At 56.2% G+C, this 22,237-nt stretch overlaps 1 protein-coding gene across 4 annotated transcripts in view; it reads right to left on the bottom strand.

Annotated features, from left to right (window-relative positions):
- Positions 1–17,983, bottom strand: part of rorc (RAR-related orphan receptor C) — a 38,904-nt gene extending 20,921 nt beyond the window's left edge. Inside the window, exons 1-2 of one of the 4 annotated variants that reach the window (XM_069185064.1) lie at positions 17,528–17,975; positions 12,359–12,388 (exon numbers count right to left, since the gene is read on the bottom strand). In XM_069185064.1, the coding sequence (XP_069041165.1) occupies positions 12,359–12,388; positions 17,528–17,588 (91 nt within the window). In that variant the 5' untranslated portion in view covers positions 17,589–17,975. Of the gene's footprint in view, positions 1–10,009; positions 10,153–12,358; positions 12,389–17,527 lie in introns of those variants that run through there. The other 3 variants (XM_069185067.1, XM_069185065.1, XM_069185066.1) reach the window with 3 other exon arrangements.
- Between the last annotated feature and the right edge of the window lie 4,254 nt (positions 17,984–22,237).

Genomic DNA, 22,237 nt, shown 5'->3' with positions numbered 1-22,237 from the left:
TCTCGCCAACGCGCTCTTCAGAAGAGCCCAGATCGTTATCTTTCATCGAGTTCGCAGATCCGGCCACTTTGTGGAGCCAGAAGACGTACAAGAAAAATATCCTTAACAGGGCCAGGCGTACTCACACACATGCAAACAGGCCGATTTCACTCAAGAAGGCCTTTGGAGAGGGGGGGGAGAGAATTAGTAAAATCGTGAAATTTGTAAGCTCTCTGATGTGCTCTACATTCCAGGCCTACAAATGACTGTAGCCCTGCTAATAACACATTAATCATACCGTGACTGTGATGTGCTTACATTGCCTCCTGCCCCTGTCTGCACTATAAAAGACCTCGCACTGCCTAGCTGATTAAAACTGTTCTTTTTCAACATTCATTCAAAATACTACAAAGCCTCGTTTGCAGAGTCTCGCGCGCAGTCAGGAGTTACCCTGTGTGGTTGGGAAGGGGGGGGGTCAGCAATCCACTTGCTGCGGGACAGCCGAGCCGGGGGACAAGGAGACCCCCCTCCCCAGCTCACGCTGGCCGCGATCTTCGGGGTGGAGCTCCCCGAACGCTCGCCCTTCGCCTGCCCCACTCACGGACGACCGACACGCCGCCGGCTGGCCCTCGGGCCCTCCGACCGGGTCCGTCAAGGTGAGCCGTCAGGTTCCGAAACGGGATGGCTTCCCGGAGCCAAGAGAGGATCCGTGAAGGATATCTTCCGCACGGCAGGGAACGCGCAGCCCTGTGACCAGTTACCCGCCCTCCCCCGTGTCCAGTAGTTTCAGCACCGTGTCCACCAGGGAGCGATACACAGACCATCCATTTTCCAACCCACCTGCCCACACGTCCGCTTCCTAAACGCTTCAACCAGCTCGGGGTAACGGGGGAGCTGGGGCCTATCCCGGGAAACGCCGGGCGGAAAAGCAGGGTACGCCCTGGACGGGACGCCAGTCTATTGCAGGGCAGATACCCAAGCCCAGACACCGACACGGACACACTCACACCAGGGCCAGTTTTCCCAGAAGCCCACCAACCCACCAGCCTGTCTCTGGACTGTAATGTAAACCCCTACGCTACCCTGCCGCCTGCTCCAAAAACCAGGGAGCGTGGGCTTTGCAGGAGAGCTTGGGAACGGTTATTTTAGCCACCTGCAGAAAACGCTATTCGTATTTGCGACGGTTCACCAGGTCGTAGCAACGCGACGTTGGGGCAGCCTGTGCGGCCCACGAGCCCCCTCTGCGCGGGCAAGACAAGAAGTCGAATGGATCACGTGTTAAAACGTTGTACCCCGGAAACTAAACTCCTCTCTGCCCTCCGTCGACCGGGGAAGGGACGACAACCGATTTGCGGCATCTTACACTGGAAAGTCGTTAATGATGACACCCTCCCCGTCATCAGTTCCGTGATCCGGGACAACAGCAGGCTCGCTCTTGACCCGCGTGGTCCAGTTTCACAGACCCACACTGCGGCGCTGGTCGCGGTTCCCGATAACCGGGCGGCTGGGGGCCGGAAAGTGTGAAAAACCGACGCACCAAGCTTTGCACAAAGGGAGGCGGGAGCCTGGCACAAGCCGCTCGGCCGATACCGGCTACATGAGACCCAGGGATCGAGGCGGGCGGCCCGTCGCCTGGGACTCGGAGATCCCGGAGACGAGCCAGTGCGCTCCACTGTGCGTTTGCTTCAGATGCCCCAGCCGGACTTCCTCGGAATCGCCTCCCCCCGCCCCCCCGCGGGGCCCGGAGACGCCGGAGACGCTCATTTCCCGCGCGAGCGTCTGCGAGAGACCCCCCAGCTGGCACAGCGGGCTGACCGCGCTGACCTCATTGTCGTCACTGCTGGAAAACAGGCCAGCTGGGCGGGGGGTTACGGTAAGCAAGCCGCGAGGTCGGTCAGTCGGCAGCGAGCGGACGTGGGGGGGGGGGCGGCTGTAGCCCCCCCAAACCACAACTAACTGACGTCCGATCGATTGAGCCCACGGCTGCCCGGCCCGATCTCCTCTGGTCTTTCACCGGACCTGCCACCAGGGGGCGCTCAGGGGCTCGGCTGCCTGTAAATAGCCTCACCGGGTGCGGGCGAGCTAACTAAGCGGGTAACGGGCGAAGGGGCCGGTATTTAAGATGCACGGTGTTGGCGGTGGCTGTGGTTGAGCCAGGGTCCTCATGAATAAAGACCCCGAGGACCCCAGGGGTTTTTAATGAGCTCACACCCCCCTCGAGCTGCCTCACCTCGCCCCTCACTCACACTCGATCGCCTCGGTCACGGCAGCCAAGAACAGACACAGCGAGGCCTTGAGAGGCAGGGCGCCGTATAAGTGCAGTCATTGCCGCTGCCAGCAGAGTGCCCCCTGCGCCGAGCGGCTCACAGAAAAACGCAAGGGACGCTCCCTCCCCCTTCAAACCCGCTCCCGAAGACACCCCTGATCCGCAGATCACAGGTTTCGTCCCGGACACTCCTGTGTGTAAAAACACACCCGGCGGGCAAGATAAATTCAGTCCGCTAGACTGGAGTCGCGGAGAACGAGACAGCGCCGTGGATGAACGTCATTGGACAAGAATGAAGTGTGGGGCTATGGAGTGCAAGGGGAGGGGCTATGTCAGATATAGGCGGGGTTTAGAATGGGTTGGGTGGGGTTATATAAACATGGGAGGGGCTTGGTGGGGCATGGGGCGGGGTTAAGTAGTCAATGCAATGTAAAATGTACTACAATTTATTTCATTGGAATGATTGTAGAACCCCTTTTTTCCCTGAATCTCCCATTTTGTTCCAGCTTTTTGATGGAAAACTGCACCATTGTTCATGACTGCAGGGAGCAGTTGGGACAGTAAAAGAACAACAGAGTGTAATCAGGTGACATCACGAAACAGAGGATCCATCCCTGATTGCAAAGGATTCAGCACCAGAATACGCGCGACTCTGGACTGGAAACAACACTCTCCACTGGGTGGGAAATTTTCCACAGAATCACTCAGTTACACGTTACAGCTGAGATACATTACTATAGCCCCTATTGTAACAGACTGTTCTACTGCACTGGGACTGTAGCCCCTATTGTAACAGACTGTTCTACTGCACTGGGACTGTAGCCCCTATTGTAACAGGACTGTTCTACTGCACTGGGACTGTAGCTCCTATTGTAACTGGACTGTTCTACTGCACTGGGACTGTAGCTCCTATTGTAACAGACTGTTCTACTGCACTGGGACTGTAGCTCCTATTGTAACAGACTGTTCTACTGCACTGGGACTGTAGCTCCTATTGTAACAGACTGTTCTACTGCACTGGGACTGTAGCTCCTATTGTAACAGACTGTTCTACTGCACTGGGACTGTAGCTCCTATTGTAACAGGACTGTTCTACTGGACTGGGACTGTAGCTCCTATTGTAACAGGACTGTTCTACTGCACTGGGACTGTAGCTCCTATTGTAACTGGACTGTTCTACTGCACTGGGACTGTAGCTCCTATTGTAACTGGACTGTTCTACTGCACTGGGACTGTAGCTCCTATTGTAACTGGACTGTTCTACTAGACTGGGACTGTATAGGAACAAGGATATTGACTTCAATATTAAATGCAGACTGTTTGCCCTTAACGGAGGTGTTGACAATAAAGGAAAAATCTGACACTAACAAGACCACAGCCTTCATGCTGGAGAAGGTCTGTATTACCCCATTACTCCATTATTATTGTGTTATGTTATTTTGTTACTATAATACTTCATTAGTATATTACGATATTAATCCATTTCTCTATTACTGTATTACTACATGAATCCATTACGACATCACGATATTGCCATATTACTATATTAATCCATAACTCCGTTCCTATACTGCTCCGACACTATATCCCGACATGACGACGTGGCTCTGCCGCTGTCGGGCTGCGGGCGCTCGCAGTCAGCGGTTTCCCCCCGCGCGCGCCGCTGAGGAGCCCTCTGCGCGCGCCAGCTGCCGGGGGCTGTTATTCTAGTAACAAAAGAGATCCCAGGGCTGGCTGGATCAGAACCGCAGGGCCGCTGGCTTCTCGCACCCGAACTGAACAGCCTGTAACCTCTGTAGCTCTGCGGCCCGGGGTCTGAGGAGCCGATGTCACTCCCGGGCCTGCCTGCCGCTCACGAGCCCGGCTGAAGCTGTGTCGCCAGAGAGCGGCAGGAGGGCTCGCCGGCTCGAACGGCACCGGCTCTGCGGGTCAGCCCGGACCGCCCGGACCGCCCGACCCGCTCGTACGCGCGCCCGCAGGCGAGGAAAAAAAAGGTTTGATAGAAATTCGGAAAGATCCGGTTTCTTTTACTCGTCCCTTCGGTTACAATTTCCAGATAAACGATTTAAGACCTCGATCTCATCATTTCTTCAACCCCGGGTGACTGGTTTCCGCCCGCTGTTGTATAGTATATGTACTGGGTGAAGAAGAGATGAGATTGAAAGTGAATGCCTGCAGGTATCGGCCTCCTGATTGACGGACAGTGAAAGGTTCGCGCCGTGTTCCTACTGTGACACACGGTCCACAAGCTCAGATAGCTCCGCTGGCCCGGAGACGGCTCGGCAGCTCAGACGAAGAGCCGACATACCGCAGTCACTGCGCTCCTGCTCCCGGGGAGCCCCAGCCCCGAGGGGTTCGCAGGTCCCCGATAAATCCGCCGGACCGCGATCAGAGGGAGGGGAGAGGATTCCCGAGGGCAGATAGCTCAGCTGACACCCCCTGACCCTGCAGCTCCACAGCTCCCTCCTCTGGACACCCCGCTCCTCTGGTACCTTAAACACCTGGGGGTCCCCGGGGCTGGGGCTGGGGCTGGGGCGCTCTGCTCCAAGCAGCAGTATAAATAAGGGGGTGCTCATTCCATTGAGAACAGTTTCATAACCCGGAACAGGAGTGTAACACAGAACCAATGAACTGATGGTCATTTCTTTCAGGAGATGACTCTCATGCAGTGTCTACAGGTTTAATCAACACACGATTGAGCTGGTCTAGCATCTAGCTTGTCAATACAGCCCTTACAGAGATAGTCATCTGCAGCAGAGACACAGATCACAGTGAGACTGGGGCTCCTTTACAGCTCTCTGTCTGTCCCAGACTGGCAGTGAGATTAATATCCTGACTCTATAAGGGCTGTGTCTCTACCTGTAACAGAGACACAGATCACAGTGAGACTGGGGCTCCTTTACAGCTCTCTGTCTGTCCCAGACTGGCAGGGAGATTAATATCCTGACTCTATAAGGGCTGTGTCTCTACCTGTAACATTGACACAGATCACAGTGAGACTGGGGCTCCTTTACAGCTCTCTGTCTGTCCCAGACTGGCAGTGAGATTAATATCCTGACTCTATAAGGGCTGTGTCTCTACCTGTAACAGAGACACAGATCACAGTGAGACTCGGGCTCCTTTACAGCTCTCTGTCTGTCCCAGACTGGCAGTGAGATTAATATCCTGACTCTATAAGGGCTGTGTCTCTACCTGTAACAGAGACACAGATCACAGTGAGACTGGGGCTCCTTTACAGCTCTCTGTCTGTCCCAGACTGGCAGGGAGATTAATATCCTGACTCTATAAGGGCTGTGTCTCTACCTGTAACATTGACACAGATCACAGTGAGACTGGGGCTCCTTTACAGCTCTCTGTCTGTCCCAGACTGGCAGTGAGATTAATATCCTGACTCTATAAGGGCTGTGTCTCTACCTGTAACAGAGACACAGATCACAGTGAGACTGGGGCTCCTTTACAGCTCTCTGTCTGTCCCAGACTGGCAGTGAGATTAATATCCTGACTCTATAAGGGCTGTGTCTCTACCTGTAACACTGACACAGATCACAGAGAGACTGGGGCTCCTTTACAGCTCTTTGTCTGTCCCAGACTGGCAGTGAGATTAATATCCTGACTCTGTAAGGGCTGTGTCTCTACCTGTAACAGAGACACAGATCACAGTGAGACCGAGCTGGAAGAGCACATCGTCGCACACATCAAAGCAGGGCCTGACGTATACGAGGCTGAGCTGGCAGTGGTGCCCCGAGCCCTGTGTGTGTGCGGGCCCGGAGCCTCCGCCCGCAGGCTGCGCACACAGGTGCCACGAGAGCTGCAGTGCTCAGCGCTCACCACAGACGCCAGGCGATCGCGCTGGCAGGCTGTGTGGCACAGGGCAGGGGCAGACTGGGGGGGCCACCGGACCCGTATATAGCGCCTCCCGCGACAGGGAGCGAGAGAATGGTGGGGGCGGTGGGGGCGCAGGGATCTGTCCCAGGGAGAGAACCCCAGGAACCCCAGGCCCGCGGATCAGCGCGGCGAGCTGGAGGAGCCAGAGACAGTCTGCACTGCGCTGGGGGGGGGAGGAGCAGAAGGATTGTGGTCAGTGATCTTTCCTGTGTCACCCCCAGCCCTGCGCCAGGCCACACACACAGAGATACACACACAAACATGAACACACACACACACATACACCCTGCTCATGGACACACACACACAGATACACACACAAACATGAACACACACACATACACCCTGCTCATGCTCACACAAACACACTGTGCCATGCACACAAATACACCCCCCCCCACTCACACAAACACACACACACACGTGCATACACACAAATACACACACACTCATGCTCTCTCTCACACAAACATGAACACACACACATACACCCTGCTCATGCTCACACACACTGTGCTATGCACACAAATACACCCCCCCCCACTCACACAAACACACACACACACTCATGCTCTCTCTCACACAAACATGAACACACACACATACACCCTGCTCATGCTCACACAAACACACTGTGCCATGCACACAAATACACCCCACCCCCCCACTCACACAAACACACACACACACGTGCATACACACAAATACACAAACATGAACACACACACATACACCCTGCTCATGCTCACACAAACACACTGTGCCATGCACACAAATACACCCCCCCCCACTCACACACACAGGCTGGGTGTCACCGCCTCCTGCAGCCCTGGTGCTGGGGGGTTTACTGGAGCAGTGCAGGCGGAGAGACGTGTGTAACGGGACACGCTGCAAAACAGCACGCCAGCAAACCCAGCCGCCGCCCCCACTCACAGACACACACTCCACTGGCCACACGGCAGCTCCACGCAGGACTTTCCAAGGCGTGGGTTCCGACCGCATTCCCTGGAGAACCCGACCCCGGCGGGACCGGAGCCGGCGCTCTCACTGGTGTCGGTCCCCCGGGACGCCTCCGTACCGCGCTCCCACGCCGCCACCGGCTGTCCAGGACGCGCGGAGTCGCTCCAGAACTGGGCCGCGAGCGCCGGAAGCGGCAAGAGCCTCCGGTTTCTAGAACGTTCTCGCGACTATCCCCCGGTGCCCTCGCGCCGATCAGTTTCTGGCACGCGACGGGTCACCATTTTCGGACAACTTTATCAAATAAAACTATTGTTATTGTTGTTTAAAATTGAAATTCTAATGACAAGTACAACTAAACTTGCAGGCCAAAAATAATCGATCAATGCCTATGAAACCGTTCCTAAAACTTAAAGAAATAATAAAAGATAATACGTCTCTTTATGCTACCACTATTATTACATACTGTAATTATTTAATAATAAATAATATTATTATATTATTATAATATATTATATTATCCATATCGAGTTACAAGTTATTATGATTATAATCAATAATAAACTGAAGGTAAAAGCCCGCATCTAAACTCGCCGTATTTTCATTCCCATTCCGATACGAATTTCTGTGACCTGCCAGTCAAGGCGAACCGGGAAAACACACACTTTTTAATCGATTTCATGTTTATTATTTAAAGAAAAAAACGCAGCTTGAACTATCCGAATGGAATCGCTGTGTTTCGCCGAGCGGTGACACGGAGCCCGTGAAAGCGCCGTTATCACAATCTCCAGCGGTCCCAGATTAACTCCGAGCTGCAGTCGAAGCCAACTCCAGTAAAAATAAATAAATATATATATACACGCCCCGCGGCACTGAAACACGACATGTGAGCATCAGAACCAGGAGAGTTCGTTGCGGGTTTTTTTGCGCCGCTCAGGATAGAATTATTCCGCATCTTTCACGACGACTGTCTCTTTGGAACAAGAATAAATCACACATTTCTCGCCAAGACGAGAACGGTGAACGAATTTAGTTCTTTGCGCAGACTTTCCACCCTGAAAATGTCCCCAGTTCGACAGCCGTTCGGATTAAAACGACCGGGCGCAATCACAGCGTGGACGTCTGGCCGAATCCGACGGCGGACTGCAGGCTTGGGTGTTCAACCCAGAGACCCCGAAACGGCCCGTGAGACACTGGGAGGTGAGGGATGAGCCCCGGCCGTGACACTGGAGGTGCACCGACTCGCACGGAAGCCCACGGACAGAGCGAAAACCGCGTGACCGGGCTGCACCGATCAAGAGCCCGATTTCTAAAAAGGGTCCCGGGCGCGCTCTGCGTGCAGACCTTGTCTCTCGCCGTTCCTGCGATTAAAAACACGAATGGCGTGTTTAATTAATTAAAGTTGAGTTTTAATCGACCCGTTTGTCTGTCCGTGTGACTAATCGCGCCCGCGCGGTATGAGAAGTTATAAGTCTGTGCCAATCTCGAGCCTTTCAGGCGATCGATCGGGTCGCCCAAGTTCGTGATGGAGAGGATGGAGCATGAAGAGCGAACACAGGCCGGCCAGCGGTTTGAAGTCAGTACAACAACGGCAAAATACGAGTCCCCCGGGTCAACCGGTTCCTCCGCGGCGGCGAGTTCTTCTTCTTGGGCTCCGGAGCCGGGAGAGGCAGGCCTGCTTGCGCGGTGGCGGCGATGGCGGGCTTGTGCTTGTGGGAGAAGCAGAGTCTGTATCCCCGACAGCTGCGCCGAACTCGCCTCGATCGAAAGCAGATGCGGCCAGACCTCCCCGCGCCTCGTCACGAAGACCGGCCGGGCTCCGAACCGGGTCTGGGTCTGCGCGCGCTCTCGGGACCGTGCTGGAGAGAGAGGGAGGAGGGGGGGGCCGGTTCTGACCCGACCCCCGGGAGGGGAAAGTGGGTACGATATCCCCCCCCCGACCTCAGACCCAGAGCGGTTTGATTCCGATTTTGATTCGTCTTTCGGCGTCTGAGCTGGCCGCTCACGCCCCCGCCGGCCCCGCTGTCGGGCCGCTCTCCGGGACCCCCGGGGTCCCCCGTCCTGCGTGGGGGCGCTGCCTCAGCTCGCGCTGAAATCACGGCGCGCGAAACGTTCGGAGTGCGCAAAAGGAGGACTGTCGCGCGTTCAAACCGCCTCCCCTCCCGGTGGGTGATCCCGGCTCTGTCTGCTTGGGCGTTTTGACACCTCGGGAAGCGCCTTTTAACGAGCGGCGGGGAGCGATCCGGGGTTCCGGCCCGTCGGGGGGGTTCGGGCCCCACTGGAATCGAATTCTGCACCCCGCCCCCAGCACTGAAGAGACCCCGCTCCTGCCCCCCCCGGGGCAGGACAACACAAGATGGCGGCCGCCACCCCTCTGACCGCCCTGCAGCCCCGCAGCCTCACCAGGGGCCCAATCGGACCAGGGGAAACTCCCCGAGCCCAGGGCCCGGCCCGGTGCCACACACGACAACCGCGCCAGCCTCCCGCCAGGCCCGATCTCCCCTCCCGGCCGGCCCCGGCGGGCCTGCTGCCTCCCGCGGGCCCCGGGCCCCGGAAGAGCCGGGGGGGGGCCCCCACAGCTGACCCGGGACCGCCCAGGCCGCTGTTTTCGGAAACCGGGGAGGCCTCCCCCAGAGGGGTGGCGCCTCCCACCCCCCCTCTGCCCTCCCCTGCCCCCCCCCACGGCTCCCTTCACGCGTGCCAGGACCAGATCGGCACCGGCGCCAGAACCAGGCGCCCCAGTCCGGAGCCCTCCCCAGGGGCCTGCTGGGCTCCCAGAGCGAAAGGAGAATTGATCGCTGGTGACCAGGCGACTGATCGGCTGGTGGAGACAGGGTGGCGTCTCCCCACCCCCCCTTCCTGCAGAGTTGGCAGCACCTGGCCACCCGCCTCCCGACGACCGCCCGAGCACCCAGCACCTACCTCTCATCGCGGCTCCGTCTCCCGGCGGCCCGAAGCCTCCCTCTCGTCAGCCCCCCTGCGCGCGAGGCACCTGCTCGCCCCACACGAGAAACCACAGCCGCGCAACGCTGAGCCGGCGGCGCCCGTCTCCACAGCGCTCTCTCTCCCCCTGCCACTCGAGAGCACCTCGCACTCGTCCCCTTTAAACCCCCTTCCACCCAAGCGCCGGCTCCGCCCCCCAGCGCCTGACTGTCGGCCGGCCCAGCCAGTCAGGGGCGGGCGGGGGGGCGGGGCCGAGGGAGCCGGGGGGCGGGGCCAAGGAGGGGGGTGGGGCCAGCCTCAGCTCCTCAGTGGAGAGCAGCCTGCAGCTCCATCGCCGACACCGGCCGGCCCCGCGGGCCTCCGCCGCCCGAGCCTGCCCCCGCCGTCAGCCGATCCGCCAGGACCCCCGGGGAAGGATCCCAGGGGAGCTGGCGGGCGGAATCCGGAACGGTCTCAAAAATCCCGGGCACCCACGCAGATCTCCATCCCTTACTCCCCCGGGAAGGCCACGGGGAACCTCGGGACGGGTCCCGAATCGGTATTCCCGACCGCCGGGGACTCGCGCTCGGACACGCCGGAGCCACACGGCCCGAGCGCAGGCGGGGCCGCGATTCCGAGAGGCCGCGATGGCGGGGGACGCGCCAAGCCTAGTCACAACACCAAGCATGCGACAGAGGAGGCACAAACACCGCAGCGCCTGCTATAGACCGGGGGGCCTGAACTCCAGACTCTGGGATCACTATCCCCCCCCCCCACCACCAGCTCTGTCCTGTCTCTCCCTCCCCGTTCCCGTTCCTCCCAGCCCCGGATCGGCCAGAGCGGGCGACCCCAGCGCAGACGCCTTCTGGCAACAAGCGGGTCGAGATCGGACCGCGGCTCCGCCAGGACACACGCGCCTCCTGCAGCCGGGAAACCCGAGGACAGCAGGCTGGGGTTCGAACCCGGGGAGGCCAACAGAGAGAGACAGCGAACGAGAGAGAGAGAGAGCAGGCAGGAGTGGGTTTGGGGGTGCAGGTGCAGGCGGCCCCCTCGTCTTTAAATAGCGCCAAGCAGGTGCGATCCTGCCCGCACACGCGCCCCGCAGGAGAGGGAGGAGGGAGCCGGCGGCCGTTTGCGGGGCTGCAGCAGGTGGGGACCCCCCCTGCCCCCTCCTGCCCCCCGTCCCTCCCCATAACCTCACCACCCTCTCCCCACAACTGCCTTCACACGCGCTGCCTGAGCACAACCACAGGCCTGCTACTGCTCCACCCTCTCTCACACTCACAGGCTGCAGCAGCAGCACCACACACACACGCACACATGCAAATACAAGCGCACACACATGCAAACACACACGCGCACGCACACAAACACAAACGCACACAGGCGCACACATGCAAACACAAACACAAACGCACACACGCAACCAAGCGCGCACACACAGACGCGTGCACACATGCAAACACAAACGCACACGCAAACACAAACGCACACGCGGTCTCCTGGCGGTACTGCTCGAATCCGACGCTCCGAGCCTGTGTGCCCGCAACTGGAGCGGTCAGTCAGAGTGACTGTGCCACTACCCCCTGGATTTGAACCCCCAGCCTCCAGGTCCTCTGAACACTGTCTCACTTTCATAACAGTGAAGATACTGGGAGGAACATCTGGACAGTCAGAGAGGTCGTGTATAAACGGAGACAGACTGCAGACTGAGCTGTGCTGTGATAGAGAGAGAGAGAGACAGGCAGACTGAGCTGTGATAGAGAGAGAGAGACAGGCAGACTGAGCTGTGATGGAGAGAGAGAGACAGGCAGACTGAGCTGTGATGGAGAGAGAGACAGGCAGACTGAGCTGTGCTGTGATAGAGAGAGAGAGACAGGTAGACTGAGCTGTGATAGAGAGAGAGAGACAGGCAGACTGAGCTGTGATGGAGAGAGAGACAGGCAGACTGAGCTGTGCTGTGATAGAGAGAGAGAGACAGGCAGACTGAGCTGTGAGGGAGAGAGAGAGACAGGAAGACTGAGCTGTGATGGAGAGAGAGACAGGCAGTGGCATCTGCCAGTGTTTGCCAGGTCTTGAAACCCAAAGTGGCTGAGATAGAACTCATCTGCTGCTTCCACGCGTCTTGTTTACGGAGAGCAATCGGAAACCTAGATCGCTGACAGAAATTAGGAAGGGCTGTGGTCGCGGTTCAGATAAGGGTTGATCCCTGATAAACAAGCAGGGCAGTTTGGGAAACACATCAAAACCACCACAATCACGACACGGACACGGACACGGACACGGACACGGACTCGGACTCGGACACGGACTCGGACACGGACACGCTCAGCGCTGCTAGATACTCACACAGGTGCGCCTTCCTGGCGGTGGGGTTTCCTGCAACAGATCAAGAGAGGAGGATCAGATTCCAGGATTGTGTGTGTGTGTGTGTGTGTGTGTGTGTGCGTAAGCCCATCTGGGTTTTAGGGAGCAGGGGAGAGGGGGGAGACCAGGCCAGAGGAGACGAGGCCTGGTGGCTGGAGAGGAGCGTCTCCGGCTGTGGGTTCGATCACGAAGCAGAGAGCAGGACCCAGAGTCTGGGCTCCGACCGCAACACTGAGAACCGGCCGAGCTGGGGGTCGCACACGCCCTGCGCCCCCCGATATTTACAGCGCCAGCTCAGCGATGGAGGAGAGAGATAAGGGCGTCTGGCGAAGGCCTGCTGCCCCCACACTCGGCACACAACACACCGGCGGCCCCCCCTCTTCCTCTGTCAGTCGCAGCCTCTGAAGAAGGTTTTTTTTTCGACAGCACAATGACAGCTGCTGAGCCAGCAGAAAGGAAAGACGATGCAGAGGCTGACACACGCACACACGCCGCCCTGTGCAGGTGTGGAAACCCCCCCCCCCGTGATCGGACACAGCTCTAGTGGACTGTAGAGATCGGACACAGCTCTAGAGGACTGTAGAGATCGGACACAGCTCTAGAGGACTGTAGAGATCGGACACAGCTCTAGAGGACTGTAGAGATCGGACACAGCTCTAGAGGACTGTAGAGATCGGACACAGCTCTAGAGGACTGTAGAGATCGGACACAGCTCTAGAGGACTGTAGAGATCGGACACAGCTCTAGTGGACTGTAGAGATCGGACACAGCTCTAAGGATCTGAAACAGCTCTAATGGACTGTAGAGATCAGACAGTTCTAGTAGACTGTAGAGACCTGAAACACTCTAGAGGACTGTAGAGATCGGACACAGCTCTAGTGGACTGTAGAGATCAAACACAGCTCTAAGGATCTGAAACAGCTCTAATGGACTGTAGAGATCAGACACAGTTCTATTCTAGAGGACTGTAGAGATCGGAAGCACTCTAGAGGACTGTAGAGACCTGAAACTCTCTAGAGGACTGTAGAGACCTGAAACTCTCTAGAGGACTGTAGAGACCTGAAACTCTCTAGAGGACTGTAGAGACCTGAAACTCTCTAGAGGACTGTAGAGACCTGAAACTCTCTAGAGGACTGTAGAGACCTGAAACTCTCTAGAGGACTGTAGAGACCTGAAACTCTCTAGAGGACTGTAGAGACCTGAAACTCTCTAGAGGACTGTAGAGACCTGAAACTCTCTAGTGGACTGTAGAGACCTGAAACTCTCTAGGGGACTGTAGAGACCTGAAACTCTCTAGAGGACTGTAGAAACCTGAAACTCTCTAGAGGACTGTAGAGACATGAAACTCTCTAGAGGACTGTAGAGACATGAAACTCTCTAGAGGACTGTAGAGACATGAAACTCTCTAGAGGACTGTAGAGACATGAAAGGGGCGAAGGAGGGGGGAGAGCAGCAGAGCAAATATATTTACATGCACTAAGACTTTTGTCCCCCCCACCTCATTCAGCAGTCTAAACCCACTGTGCCTCTCTGTCAGGCCGCACGTCAGTGCTCAGGCAAGATCGACACACGTGTGTCAGGACCACAGAGCAGGTGCTGCTCTCTCCATCCCGCGCTGAAACCAACCCTTTACTACGTGTTACAACCCCAACTACGTGTGGCTGAAGGAAAGGCAGAGAGAGGAGAGAGAAGAGATCGAGAGGGAAAGTCTCTATCTCAATAATAATACAGTGTGTGATCTCCTGCCACAGCCTGAGGAACAGACAGTGAGCCTGTCTCTCAATAATAATACAGTGTGTGATCTCCTGTCACAGCCTGAGGAACAGACAGTGAGCCTGTCTCTCAATAATAATAATACAGTGTGAGATCTCCTGTCCCAGCCTGAGGAACAGACAGTGAGCCTGTCTCTCAATAATAATAAAACAGTGTGTGATCTCCTGTCCCAGCCTGAGGAACAGACAGTGAGCCTGTCTCTCAATAATAATAATACAGTGTGTGATCTCCTGTCCCAGCCTGAGGAACAGACAGCGAGCCTGTCTCTCAATAATAATAATACAGTGTGTGATCTCCTGTCAGAGCCTGAGGAACAGACAGTGAGCCTGTCTCTCAATAATAATACAGTGTGTGATCTCCTGCCACAACCTGAGGAACAGACAGTGAGCCTGTCTCTCAATAATAATAAAACAGTGTGTGATCTCCTGTCCCAGCCTGAGGAACAGACAGTGAGCCTGTCTCTCAATAATAATAATACAGTGTGTGATCTCCTGTCAGAGCCTGAGGAACAGACAGTGAGCCTGTCTCTCAATAATAATAATCCAGTGTGTGATCTCCTGTCCCAGCCTGAGGAACAGACAGTGAGCCTGTCTCTCAATAATAATAATCCAGTGTGTGATCTCCTGTCCCAGCCTGAGGAACAGTGAGCCTGTCACTTAATATTAATACTGGGTCATTGTTGTCAGCAGGTGTAAATGTTTACTAATTGTTATTGCTAGTACAGATGGACAAATTGAGTTCTATCTCTTTAGACATCTACGGTATGTAAAATGTCTCCTGGTGTTTGCAGTGTCTTGCCAAAGTGTTACGATGGAAAGCCACAGTTTTTCCCAGTCTGTGCACACAGATCCACCCTGACAAACAAAAAAGAAACTTCTCACTTACACACACACAGGGGCACGCACACAGCGACGCACACAGGCTCACTGACACACATACACCTGGAGCAACATTCCCAGGGACACACCCCAGCAGTGACATCATCATCAGCCAATGGGAGGGCTCGACTCCCTGCGGGCACGCGGTCAAGGACCCCGGGCAGCAGAGCAGCAGGGTGTCCAGCCGGAATGCCTGCAGCAGGACCCAGCCTCGTGCTCTCTCTCCATTTGTTATTGCCCCCTACACACAGATCACAGCCCTTGCCAGTCTCTCGACTCGGGCGCGCTCACGGGTCCCCAGAAGAGAGGGTGCCCTCGGATAACCCCACAAAAAATAACCAGACCGTGTGTCTGTAATCCAACCCTGCAGGCCATGTTTCTCTCTCATCATTGTTCACCGGCGTGAAAGGGCTCTCTTCTCATTCCCACAAGAGACACAGACAATCAGACCCCTTCACAGCCGCGGCCCTGTCTGTGCCGGCACAGCAGTCCTGATGCAGCCGCGGGGAAGCAGATCCAGCTCCAGATCTTCACCCGGGTGAGACGGACAGGGGCCTCAACCCCCCCCCCCCACAGAGACTCCCCGTGCACCACAGTCTGACCAGACCCAAAAGCTCTTTATATGAAGGAGGGGACCTTCTTCACCCCCACTGAAGCGCAGCCCCACTGAAGGAGAGCCCCACTGGGGGACCCACAGCAGCCCCACCGGGGAACACACAGCAGCCCCACTGAAGCACAGCCCCACTGAAGCACAGCCCCGCTGGGGGACACACAGCAGCCCCACTGAAGCACAGCCCCGCTGGGGGACACACAGCAGCCCCACTGAAGCACAGCCCCACCGGGGAACACACAGCAGCCCCACTGAAGGAGATCCCCACTGGGGGACACACAGCAGCCCCACTGAAGCACAGCCCCACTGGGGGACACACAGCAGCCCCACTGAAGGAGAGCCCCACTGGGGGACACAGAGCAGCCCCACTGAAGCACAGCCCCACTGGGGAACACACAGCAGCCCCACTGGGGGACACACAGCAGCTCCAATGAAGCACAGCCCCACTGGGGAACACACAGCAGCCCCACTGGGGGACACACAGCAGCTCCAATGAAGCACAGCCCCACTGGGGGACACACAGCAGCCCCACTGGGGGACACACAGCAGCCCCACTGGGGGACACACAGCAGCCCCACTGCACACAGGCCAGGGCCCGGGGGCAGGAGAGAGGAACGGGGAATCACTGTACACACTTCGCGCCTCACACCCCTTTGTTTGTTTGGGACTGTAGAGATCAAGTTCCATTGACCCGCCTATCAGTGACAATCCGCCCCTCCCCTTCACTGAGCTCTGTGAGGCCCTGATGCCCGGCCTGTGGTGACCAAGCACCAGACCTGCACACAACACCTGGGTAATCTCAGGTAATGAGGAAAGCAATTATCCTAACGAGCTGGCACCAGCACTCAATACCAATCCTTTCTGCTTAAGCAGGGTGCTGAGTTGTGGGGGGGGGAGGGAGTTGCGTAAGAGGCCAGTCAAAGCTGCTGTTTTATGTGAAGTTTGTGTTTGTGGAGGAGAGGCGTTAGAGATCAGGAGCGACTATAGATATAGAAACCAGCTGCTAAATATACTCTTGACCCTTGCCCAGCAAATCCAGTGGATTAGGAGATTAAACAAGATTCTTACCTACAGAGGTAAGAAGTGGGAGAGGGAGAGGAGGAGGGAGAGCTGGGGAACTGGAACTGGAGCCAGTGCTGCTGATCCTCTTTCCACACCACAGGGAAATATCCTGGGATTCTGCTGACTCAGGAACACACAGAGCTCTCACTCCCACTCCCCACAGCCGCACTGGCACTGGACTGTAGGGTTACAGTGTGACCCAGACTGGACCAGTGATCTCTGGACTGTAGGGTTACAGTGTGACCCAGACTGGACCAGCGATCTCTGGACTGTAGGGTTACAGTGTGACCCAGACTGGACCAGTGATCTCTGGACTGTAGGGTTACAGTGTGACCCAGACTGGACCAGCGATCTCTGGACTGTAGGGTTACAGTGTGACCCAGACTGGACCAGTGATCTCTGGACTGTAGGGTTACAGTGTAACCCAGACTGGACCAGTGATCTCTGGACTGTAGGGTGACAGTATCCCTGTGGCCGTGTATCTCCCTGCAGGACGGACACTGGAGTGTTGCCTCACTGTCAGTGTGTTAGTGTGCCAGCCAGGCAGTCTGACTGTGAGACTCTCCAGCATCACTCACAATCACATACACAACCTGTCACACAATGACACCGAGAAACACACACCCTGTCACACAATGACACAAAATGACAGAATACCTATCACCCTATTGGACACACATAGAGTCTGTCACACAATGAAACACAATGACACAAACCATGTCACACACCGAGAAACACACACACACACACCCTGTCACACAATGACACCGAGAAACACACACCCTGTCACACAATAACACTGGACAATTAGACTACAGGACCGCTCACCTGTCTTCGCCGGGGCCGGGCTCTGCGGACTCCGCGGGGACTTGTGGGCGTCATCTTCCATGTCTTTTTCTCCTTCCTCGGTCCCGGGTCTCCTGCCGGGCGTCACTGCGCGTGTCGGGAGACTTCTCCGACCGAGACAGCCGTCGACTTCATCTCGTGCTCAGTCTGTTGTTATCCGCTCGCGAGGAGAGTTCGCGCGGCGCGCCCGGGCCGCGCTCCCGGCTGGGCTCGGCTCACCTGAGCCGAACCCCACCTGTCATCCCTCAGGTGACAGCAACTTCTGCCCCCCTCCCGTGTCCCGCCCCTCTCCCCGCGCCTCCCTCTTTCCCCGGAGCTCGGGGCTGGAAAAGTCCGGGATCCGCTCCTGCCGTCTTCTCCAGGGGAGAGTAACTGATCGCCGAGAGCAGCGGCAGGGCAGGTGTTACATAACTAATTGCCTCAGCCGGCATTACTGCCTCTCTCTCTCTCGAACAGCACCCGGCTGGCCGCGGGGAAACGAGACGAGCCGCCGGTGAATCAAACAGCACCCTCCTCGCTCCTTGTTCCCTACAGGCAGCGTTTTCGGGGTCTGCGCCGGGTATTGGGGTACCCCCCCGCCATGGTCCCCGAACCCTAGTCCAACGGGTCACTTTAAATCCAGGGTCCCCTGTTTCTCCAAGGCTGGGCACGCTTGCACAGTACGCTATTCACCAGTTAAGCAACAGATGGCTTATTAGCGTTGCAGCCTCACAGCGCTGGGGCCCCGGGTTCGAGTCCAGACCTGGGTGCTGTCTGTGTGGAGTCTGCATGTTCTCCCCGTGCTCGCATGTGTCGCCTCCAGGAGCTCCGGTTTCCTCCCACAGTCCAGGGACAGGCTGGGAGGTCAACGGGCTTCTGGGAGCGAGTGAGTGCGTGTCCCGTGATGGACTGGCGTCCCCGTCCAGGTAGTAGACTGCCGGGATGGACCCCTGCACCCCCGCGACCTCGGACTGGAAAGGGAGCTCAAGGACTCGAGGTCTGTCCCTAAAGTACTCCCTGAGTCGCGTCACCTGGTCGCCTGATCACCGTGGAATCAAAGAGGTGATCTGAATGGGGACCTGCTGAACCAGGGCGCCCCAGGAACAGAGCCGGGGACCGCCTCGCGTGAGGCGCGCGGAGCCACGAGAATGTGTCCTCAGTGAGGCACTGTGGGTACAGCCCCAGCCGGGCCGGGCCGGGCCGGGCCGGGCGGCAGAACCCCCAGAAAGCGTGCCGCCGGCATGTGCCACTTTCTCATGCTACTAATCAATCTTCCCCTGCTCCGTCGATCCATGACTCCAATGAGCTCTCCCGGAGTTCAGATGACTGTGAATAAAGACATGCTTCATAGCACTTCGGAATGATCGGACCCTCCACTGATGTTGAATGAGATACTGTGAGTGCTATTCATTTCGTTACTTTTCCTGCTGATTGATTGATTAGACCGGTCAGTGCAGGGGTTAATAGTTCATCTCCAGGCATGGTGCCGCGGTTATGTAACCGACTCACGAAGCCCAGGTGAGGAGAGCACGCCTTCGCGGTAACCCTGTCGAGCGGTGCTCAACGGACAATATGAATGATCTTTCCCGCCTCCCCGCGCCCGGGACGTCACCGCCCAGCAGGTAGGAGCCTCAGACTCGACCAATCGAGACGGATTCGAAGCGGGATCCGGGGACACGGGTGAACGCGGTTTCACGCCTGACTCGCGTATGGGACTTATTCCAAATCAAATGTCAATTGCCGTATAAGTAGCGTGAGCGCCTCTCTTTCTCATCTGTCTCACGCTCCCGAGCCGCTGTCCCTCTCCCTCGCTCCTCCAGTTCAAGGGGTTGTATGGGCCCGACCGGCCCGCTGGGCTACTGTACCCCCACAAAACACAGCTGACGTCACCTCAGGGCATCTGCCACAGGTACACAACCTGGGGTGACCAGACGCCCTCCATCTCCCGGACACCTCCTCTTTCTGAGCCCTAAAATATCGGTCCGACCGGGATTTGAAAAATTCCAGAAATTGTCCAGGACTTTGTTTTGCTCGTTACCCGGGCTGTGTAAACAAACGTAGGCCTACAGTACAGATTTTCGCTCGTCCCATACATTACCGGTAGATGTGTTGAATTTACACGCAGCGCAGTGTGAACAGGGATTCGGTGTGTGTGTGTGTGTGTGTGGGGGGGGGGGGGGGGGGGGGGGCTGTTTTTATGGCCACGAGAAACAACAACGTTTCATTTGTTCATTACATCTCAAAATGTTTCGTTAAAATCGATAATTTTTGCCACCAATGAGGACTTCTCCTAAGTTGTGAGGTCTTCATCAGACGTTAAGACTTTTGTTGTCTTAAAATGGAACAAAAACAACGTTAAATTTAAAATAGGGCTATATTTTTGTTTTTTCCTTGTTTGCCGTTATGGAATAGAAAGAGCAACCCTGCAACTGTTGAAAAATTTACTAAGAAGTTTAATTAAAACAAGAGAGTTAAACTTTACTTTTGATTAGAAAAAGTAATACAATTTCATTAGTTTGGAAGCATGTGTCGAGTGTCGATTATCCCCCCGTCCTCTTTGAAAACCAAAATCTGGTCACACTGTACATCACAAATGGCGAAGATATAAAGAACAAAATAGAGCTCTAACGCTACATCAGAGTCCTTAGAATCAACAGGAAAAGGGGAAAAACCCCGCAGGAAAATCGATCGGTGACGAGTCGATGCCACCGGCTCCCTGCGGGCGTTCCTTCACGCGGACCGCGGCGTGGCAAGTGCCCGCGAGGGCGGCTCCCACTCGTGGGCTCGGAAGGTTTGCGATAGGCGCCTTGCCTTTCGCTGAATCTTGTTAATGTCTGTCTTTTCGACTCCTGACTCCAGCCCCTTAAACATCGCTTACTTTCTGATATTTCTGTGGTTAGACCGTATGTACATTATCCGTATCGCACTGGAATCCTCTGCGTTTTTTATAGTTTTGTAAAACTATGTAAACTAAGGAAAATTGTTGATATATTATGTATTGCAAACACACATACTGTAGGTGTACAATGTCTGAATTGCACACACTAAAACACAGGTGTACAGGCTCTGTTCTGTGCGCGCACACACACAGAGACACACACACAGACACACAGCACCTGCTAAACACACACATGGGTGCACAGACTCCACTGAAAAACTTCTGAGACTCATCTTTTCTCCACACCTCCAGATGCCCGAACAAAAGAATAAACTGAAACCGTAAAAATACTTGTTTAACAATCCCCGGTCCCCCCCCCTGCGCCCACACTTCCCATCCCGACCCCCCCCCCCACTCCCTCAGCAGCCCTCCATCTCTGCCTCACTGCCCCGACGACACCTGGGGCGCGTTGCCTGGCGGGCCTGGCGGGCCGGAGCGCCCGACGCAGCCTGGGCCTCGCCTGGCTGGCCCGAGCTGGCCTCCCCCACCCCCCTGCCAGCCCGCCCGCCAACCAGCCCCCCACCTCCCCCAAGACGTGCCAGTGCGGTCGCAGCCCCTCGGCTCTCACAACGTTGCGCAAGACGAGCCGGGTCAGAGTCAATCGTGACAGTTAGTTAAGGGCTCGTGGTTACCTGCTGCTTCCTCTGGACTTCACAATAAGTAACTGAATTTCTAGAACAAAAAAAAAAAAACACTGCTTGAGATTTCTTGTTCTTTTTTTAGCGATTCAGCATTTTGGTTTGTCCTGGTAACGCTGTCTGTGTGCGTGCAAGTCTGCGTCTGTGTGTGAATACACCAGCCTCTGAAAGGAATTTCAGATATATCCTTCATATATATATACCCAAAACATATATATCCTTCTTTCTGTGTTAGAGCTTATTGATGTCAGACAGCTGTTCTATAGGAAGGGATGAAGGTGAGAGTTGGGGTATCAGGATTAGGGTTGGGGTGAGAGTTGGGACAGGCGGATTAGGGTTAGGGGGAGAGTTGGGGTATCAGGATTAGGGGTATCCAGATTTAAGGCCTCCTCTTCCTCTACTCCAACACCTCAAGTGGTCCCTGCTCCTTAATTTCTTAATTGGTCATTTACAGGATCAATTTAGCAATTACAGCGCTGGCATGAAGATGCCATCTGGTCCGGCGATTCGGACCCGCGCAGATCCGCGTGTGGGCGCGTCTCACCACCGCCGTGACGACCCCGACAGCGAGAGGGGTCTGGGACTGGACTAGCGACGGCGCCAAGGGGACGTCCCCAGTAACACAACACAACATTGTGCGTTTGTGTGCTCATTGTGCATGTATGTGCTCATTGTGTGTGTGTTCATCGTGTGTGTGCTTGTGCATTGAGGCCACAGCGAATGGAAAGTTGGTTAACGCGATCACATAGCCCCCTGTTCTACACCCGGCCCCCCTCCCCAAACACACGCGTGTATCATATATATATACACTCACCCCAGACCCCAGACCCCAGACCACCCCCCCCCCACCCAAAACCATCTCTGCGCTGTCCTACATTCCTCCCCTAACCCAAACCCCAGACCCCACAGGGCCCCCCAGGAGTCACACTGCTGTTTCATGCCCCCCTCCCCCGAAACCACATGGCCTGGCTCCCAGCAGGCCTGCGCGCTCTTTCGCGGATACCTGGGGCTGGGGTTCGAGTGAGATATCTGAACATCTCTTCTCTCTGCCTGCCTGCGTGCGAGTGTGTTTAACTGGGGCTTCAGAAACACCCCCCAGGGCTTTCAGCCAAGACGACGAACCCGGTCAACCAAAAC

The sequence above is a fragment of the Lepisosteus oculatus genome, chromosome 27 (genome assembly GCF_040954835.1).
Source record: "Lepisosteus oculatus isolate fLepOcu1 chromosome 27, fLepOcu1.hap2, whole genome shotgun sequence".
Lineage (NCBI taxonomy): Eukaryota > Metazoa > Chordata > Actinopteri > Semionotiformes > Lepisosteidae > Lepisosteus > Lepisosteus oculatus.
This window is presented reverse-complemented; position numbering and strand designations above follow the sequence as displayed.